This window comes from Cebus imitator, unplaced genomic scaffold (genome assembly GCF_001604975.1).
Source record: "Cebus imitator isolate Cc_AM_T3 unplaced genomic scaffold, Cebus_imitator-1.0 Scaffold9, whole genome shotgun sequence".
NCBI lineage: Eukaryota > Metazoa > Chordata > Mammalia > Primates > Cebidae > Cebus > Cebus imitator.
In genome coordinates, this window is record NW_016107324.1 from 470,737 (window position 1) to 477,731 (window position 6,995).

Genomic DNA, 6,995 nt, shown 5'->3' on the forward strand with positions numbered 1-6,995 from the left:
AGGCGTGGAGAGACCCGGTCAGTGAGGGAACCCCTCCCAGTTACCTCTTCATGAAGGTCACGATGTACATGAGGCGGGGGGTGCAGATCATGGGCTGGTCGGTGAGGATGGCCTTCATGGCCTGCTTCACACAGTAATCGGGCTTCAGAGGTGGCAGAAAAGGCTCAATTTCTTTCCTGAAAGTTATTTATTCAAAAACCAAATGAAGAATTAACACAATAGAAAAGACTGGAAATACATATCAAAACATTAACAGTGATGTTATCTGAGTGACGGGATTTTGGGTACATTTTGTTTTCTTCACAGTGCTTTTCTGTATTTTCCAAATTTTCCTACCATGAACATATTTTATTGGCACAGTCTGGAAAACAAGTTGGGGAAAAAAAAGCAAAATTGATCTGCTTTTCCATAAGATGAGAAAATCATGTTTTTAAGATGCCTTAAAATGTACTTAAAATTATTTTTCCTATGTTTTGCTTTCAACAGAAAGAGGAGAGGGTGTTTGGCATAGCAAACACTAACCCCAAGCCAGATGCCAGGCTTTTAGTATTAGGTGTAGTCAAAATGAGGGTGTAAGCTTTCAGAGTGAAAGGAAGGCCAGCTATCCACTTTCCAGGATGCCGGAAGAGGGAAAGCTAAGGTATATTCTCTAGGGGCATGTAGAAATGAAATGAAGGGCATACAGACAGACATCCTATGTTCAGTTTAATTCACTGGGTTACATGTTGAAATGATGGTGTGCAATTTTATTCCTTTCATTCTTCATTTTGCCACCATAGCTTTGGATCCCTGCACCTGCTGCTACACTACGCTGGAGGAAACAGAGCTCTGCAAGACCCTCAGCAACTGCTTCCCAAGTACATACGAGGAAAACAAACCAAACCGAACCACCAACACACACATGCGCACACAAACACATGTGTGGGATAAGAGGCAGAGCTAGAGTCCACTTCCCACTTCAGTCTTAGAGTCAACCTGACGTTGGAGGGATTCAAATCATCTTCCACCTATTTTGCTGCTTGTCAGTTTAGTATGTGTTAAGAATGGCCCCCAACCAACAGGGAACTGGTTTGGTTATCTTCCTTTGCCTTTCAAATTCACCCAAGCAAAGATTTCAAAGTAAGCATGTCTTCACAAGTATCCTCTTAATGATTCATGGTTTTGTTTATTCTGCTGAGCTCAAGTCAGGTGTAACTTGACATTTATATTCCCACATGCCTCCTTTCTCTCTGTGTGGGTATTTTATTTCATTTTTCAGTATATCTAAATGGTTCTTTTCATTCTGCCAGAGTGAATCTAGTTATATACGCTTGCTGCAAAAAGGAGGTTTCCAAATCTGGAGTGTAATATTCAATGGTCTTTTCAGAAGAAAGGTAGGTTACTCTCTGTGACAGTGGCATTGTTTCATATCTAGACCCAAGTCACGTGAAGAAATTTTCTTCTGGAATCCTTATTTACCAATACCAATATTAAATAAACAACTCCAAAAGATGAGCTTCTAAGGAAAAGACTAGGTACTTATGTTTTCTCCTTAAAGAGAAGCCATTTCCTATCTGATGCTTCTAGGTTAATTTCTGCAAATTGATAGCAGTGTGGCACGAGTCTCTCCCTTGCCAATCTTATACACCAAATTTACAAACTTTACAAATCTTGACCAATGAAAGCCACAGATGGTCAAATGATAGTAAGGCTATGTTTGAAAGTCCAATTCCACATATTCTCCCAAGATTATTCTTTTTATTAGTAATAACGTAGGTTCTCACTGACCTGATTCGGCAGCCTCTGAACATGCCAGTGTCTACAAGATAAGGGCAAACCAAGGTTGTTTTAATTCCATCCTTTTCAGCAGCCTTTAGTTCATGGCTCAGGGATTCATGAAAACCCACAACTCCAAATTTACTGGCACAGTAATCCTGAGTTAGAGAGGGGAGAAAGCAGAAATACTAAGTATATGCCCCTAACCCCAACCAAACTGAAGCTTCCCTCGTCCTATTACTATGGTTAAATGTATAATACATAGGGTTACAGGTGACTACACAGACAAGAAAATCATTTTAAAAGACAGATACCTGGCTAGGTGTGGTGGTTCACGCCTGTAATCCCAGCACTTTGGAAGGCTGAGGCGGCTGGATCACTTGAGGTCAGGAGTTCGAGACCAGCCTGGCCAAAATGGTGAAACCCCACCTCTACTAAAAATACAAAAATTAGCTGGGCCTGGTGGGCACTTGCCTGCAGTCCCAGCTACACAGAAGGCTGAGACAGGAGAATCGCTTGAACCTGGGAGGCTGGGGTTACAGTGAGCCGAGATCACACCACTATACTCCAGCCTAGGCGAGAGTGAGACTCTATCTCAAAAAAAAAAAAAAAAAAAAAAGACAGATACCTGATGTGGTTCAGTGCAGAAATAATATTTTCAAAGCAACAGCAGAAACAGATGAATACTTTTTGCCACATCAACTAAGTATCATATTACTTTGGGGAAGTTAAGGATTCTATGAAAGCTAATGACCTGAAGTTAAAATGGTGAGAGGCTCACTTTGAAGTATCTGGAAAATTTACAAATGGTCTCCTGTTCAGTAAAGAAGAAAGAAAAACCAGTTTGTTTAAATTAATGCAAGAAGAACAAAGGCAAATCTAGCTTAGGCTATAAATTGTTATGATTTGACTTTCTTTTTACGGTGAAGTTAAAATGAAAATGATAACCATGCCTTGTAATCTTAAACTAGAACTTAAGGGCACACAATATAGAAAAAAATTTCTTTGTCCATGGCCCAACTTTAGAAATGAATCCCTTGATGTAGCTGCTATTTAAATAATGTATCCTTTTGCATATTTGCATGGAGTGATGTTTCAGTTTTACAGGCATGCACAGGACAAACAGGATAGAACAGTATACATAAACATGCTTTATAATTTGAATATGGTGAAGAACAAGGTTTGATGAAACCCAGTTCTATAATTTTACAAACTTATAATGCAGGATACCTGACCACCTCATCTGATACGCTAATTAATACAAGATAGCTCAATTTTAGCAAGGTGACCACAACCAAATGTGAACCTCTGGCCTCATTCTTCTGTTCCCTGCAGCCTTCCATGGTTCAATTCTTGGCCCTGTGCCTTCCACCAACATCAAGCGAAGCTGCTAATGAAAAGCGGCACACTGAGGGCTGGCCCATCTACTTCTCTTGTTGCTGCTGCTTTGTCAAACTAGTATAAGAGATTTTATGGCAGATGATGTAGAAGTCCATTCCCTTTTTTTGTTTTGTTTTAGAGACAGGGTCTTGCTCTGTCTCCCAGGCTGGAATGCAGTGGTGCCATCATAGCTCACTGCAGTCTTGAACACCTGGGCTCAGGCGATTCTCCCACCTCAGCATCCCAAGTAGCTAGGACTACTGGTGTGCACCACCACAACTGGCTTAGAATTCCATTCTAGTGGCTGGCCCTGGGTTCCTCTGGAACATCCTACATGCGGCACACATGCAGAGCATCTTCGTGCAGTTTTCGTGAATGGAGGGGCAGCAGATGCTCTCCTGGAGGTTCTGATGTACTTATCACAGGATAAACAGATTGAATGAAAGCAATGCTACATATCTGACAAACCTCAACTCCGGCAGTACTGAACAATCCCAAGGAACTTGCAACTGTCACAATATGACCATGATTAATCTCCAGCATCGTAGGAAGAAAAGCCTTAGTGGTCTGAAACAAAGTAAGATTCAAGTTTTAGAACTGATGTCATGAATTTCATCTAAAACACAATCCAGGATCACAAAACCAATTTTTAGCCACATGATGTCACGTTTCCCAATTCCTTTAAAGATATTTTACATTTATCAAAAAGAAGATCTTTTAAGTGTCTGACTAACTTGGCATGGCAAGCCTATTATAAGTTGTGACCAACAAGACTGTAACATAAGAGCTTTTGGGGGCACTGTCTAGAGATGAAGAGAGCTATTGGCAGAAGGTTCTTAATCACCTTTCAAGTACAGTTATCTACTAATTTAAAGTACTCCCAGGCCAGAGATTTGTTTCTTCTCATGACACTTCAGTGCAGCTATCTCATGGTTTGTGAAGGACCACAGCCTGTTACAAACAGGTGCCTTGTATTAATGTGTGCCTTACAGTGATGTCTACTTAGTAATAGACCCATCAATGAAGAGATACGCCAGCAGCATGCTCTAGGGTCCCAAGGCTTATTACCAAAGTGTACTAGCAGGAAACAAAGTATTTTACGATGTAAAAAACAGGGTAAATTATAGAACTATTTTGGTGAAAAACATGTCATAATACTAACTGTGCACTGACAAGAACGTGTATCATTCTGAATAGTCACATTCCAATATGGGTTTCACTGCAGGGACTCTGCCATAGATGCAGGTGACTGGCCACACAGGGAGGCAGAGTGTGTGGCACAAAATCAGAGGTGGCACTGATTTCTTATTCACTAAACTCTTTTTCTCTCTAGCTCGCTTGCCTACAAAATGCAAGGGTGTATCAAAAAAAAACTTCAAATTGCTTACGATGATCTATTAACTACTCTACCAGGCTCCCAACAGTTTTATAACCTGCTTCTTAAAAGAAAGCAGCAAAGAGCAATCTGTCTACTGCTGAGTTATCTCCTACTGCCAGCACAGCTTCCCATGATTTATGAAGTTAAAAAAAACCCACACAACCAAACACTACAGAGCAGACTTAAAGAAGAGCTGCATTCCTGTCTCATACGATTTGCTGGCTAAGGTAACACTGAGTTTCTGCATGAATCTAATTTGGGTTTGTAGTTTTTTTTGGCGGTTGGAGGGGGGTGGAGAAACAGGGTTTTGCGGTGTTGCCCAGTTTGGAGTGCAATGGCATAATTATAGCTCATTACAGCCTCGAACACCTGGGCTCAAGTGATCCTTCTGCCTCAGCCTCCCGAGTAGCTGGGACTACATGTGCATGTCACCATGCCTAGCTAATTTTTAACTTTTTTTAGAGAAGGGGGTCTCACTATGTTGCCCAGGACAGTCTTGAACTCCTGGGTTAAAGTGATCCTTCCATCTCGGCCTCCTAAAGTGCTGGGATTACAGGCATGAGCTACTGCCCTTGCCCCTGTCTAATTTGTTATAATTTTTGTGTGTAAAGATCAAAAACACAAATTCCATTGATTCTGATGTTTTTGTGTGCTCCCATCGATTATTCATATAGATGCCACATGAAATCTTTCGTGAAGTATCCCGAGGTCTTTCCCAGACACTATGTAGCACCCCACCTCAACTTACACCATCTGAGTTTCCTCACCAGTACCCATGAAATGCTTATTTTCACCTGTGTCTTTTGACGTATGAACTCTTCTGATAATCTATCCCAAACCCTTCCTATGTGAACCAAAGAGTAATATTCACCACGTATTTATATAGTCTGTCACACTTTTCAAAGTGCTTTATGTCGCTGGAGTCTCCTAATAATTCTTTATTGAAGGTAGTTAAGGTGTTAAACTTTATCTAATATTATTCTAGGCCAGCCTCACTTTGTCTATATTTCTCTAAGATGTTTAGTCAGTGGTTACTGCCATTCACCTTGACACATGATTATGTTTTATGGTATTTTGATTTTGATTGTCTTATACTTATTTGTCTGACTGTCCTAGACTAAGTTGGAAGACCCAGATCAGTCTTCCAAGTACTAAGGGAGAATTACTTTGCTACACTGAGACAGGCACTGTGGAGGAGAGCTAGTGCTACAGTTTGGATATCTCATCTCAATTGTAATCCGCAATGTTGGAGGTATGGCCTGGTGGGAGGTGACTGGATCACAGGAGTGATCTTTCATGTATAGTTCAGCAACATGTCCTGCTGCTGTTCTAGTGATAATGAGTGAGTTCTTGCGAGATCGGGTTGTTTAAATGTGTGCAGGCCCCATCCCCTTGCTTCCTCCTGCTTCGTGTGCTGCTGCACCCCCTCTGCCTTCCACCGTGATTGAAAGCTCCCTGAGGCTTCCCCAGAAATGGAGCAGAAACCTCTATGCTTCCTGTGTAGCCCCAGAACCCTGAGCCAATTAAACGTCTTTTCTTTATAAACTGCCTAGTCTCACGTATTTCTGTATGGCAGTAGGAGAACAGACTAATACAGCAAATGAACACACTTCTCATTGCTGCATTGCCCTAGTACACTGCTGAGGAAGAGACACATGTTTCAGCTTGACTGTATTTCTTTGTAGTAGTGAAAACAGAAAGAGTAATTATGACAGTAATTATTATTTTGATCTGTTACCAAAAAAGTAAAAAACTGGTACTTCAGGTTATTATGGGTTCAACTTGAGGCTCTGTAAGTTATACATGGGTATTATATCACAGGATTGAAATAAAGTAACATCACAATTGAGTTTATATGTTCCAATCTAAACTAGAAAATAGCAGCGCACAGTGGCTCACACTTGTAATCCCCAAGCTTTGGGGGAGGCTAAGGTGGGAGGATCACTTGAGTCCAGGAGTTTAAGACCCGTCTAGGAAACATGGTGAAACCTGCCTCTACAAAAGATACAAAAAAATGAGCAGAGCATGGTGGTGTGTGCCTGTAGTATCAACTATTTGGGAGCCCGGGAGGTTGAGGCTGCAGTAAGCTGTGATTATGCTACTGCACTCTAGCCTAGTTGACAGAGCAAGACCCTGGCTCAAAAAACTAGAAAACATATCCTTAAGTAACCAAACCTCTATGTCTTTTTAAATATATCTAGTTATGATTAATTGTTCCCAGATTAGCTAAAAAGTATAAAACATATTCTTTCTTGGAGTATATTTGAATTCAAGTTGCCAAAAAACAACAACAAAACATATTCTCGACATTAACCAGAGAGACATTAACTAATTTTTTAGTACTGAAAATTTACCTAGTCTTGGAAGACAGTGATAAATTTAACATAAAGGGTCTTAGTTATCTTTCTGTTTAAAAGTTAAAGTATAAGGACTCAATATTAAATCCTAAGAAATTACATCAAATTATATCAAATTCCCTACT

The 6,995-nt window shown here is 40.5% G+C and overlaps 1 protein-coding gene across 1 annotated transcript in view; it reads right to left on the reverse strand.

The window, feature by feature from the left end:
* RDH10 (retinol dehydrogenase 10) overlaps positions 1–6,995 on the reverse strand; it is a 29,556-nt gene that overhangs the window by 1,720 nt on the left and 20,841 nt on the right. The window contains exons 3-5 of the mRNA XM_017544263.2: positions 3,604–3,702; positions 1,768–1,913; positions 45–176 (exon numbers count right to left, since the gene is read on the reverse strand). Coding sequence (XP_017399752.1) covers positions 45–176; positions 1,768–1,913; positions 3,604–3,702 — 377 coding nt within the window. The remainder of the gene's footprint in view (positions 1–44; positions 177–1,767; positions 1,914–3,603; positions 3,703–6,995) is intronic.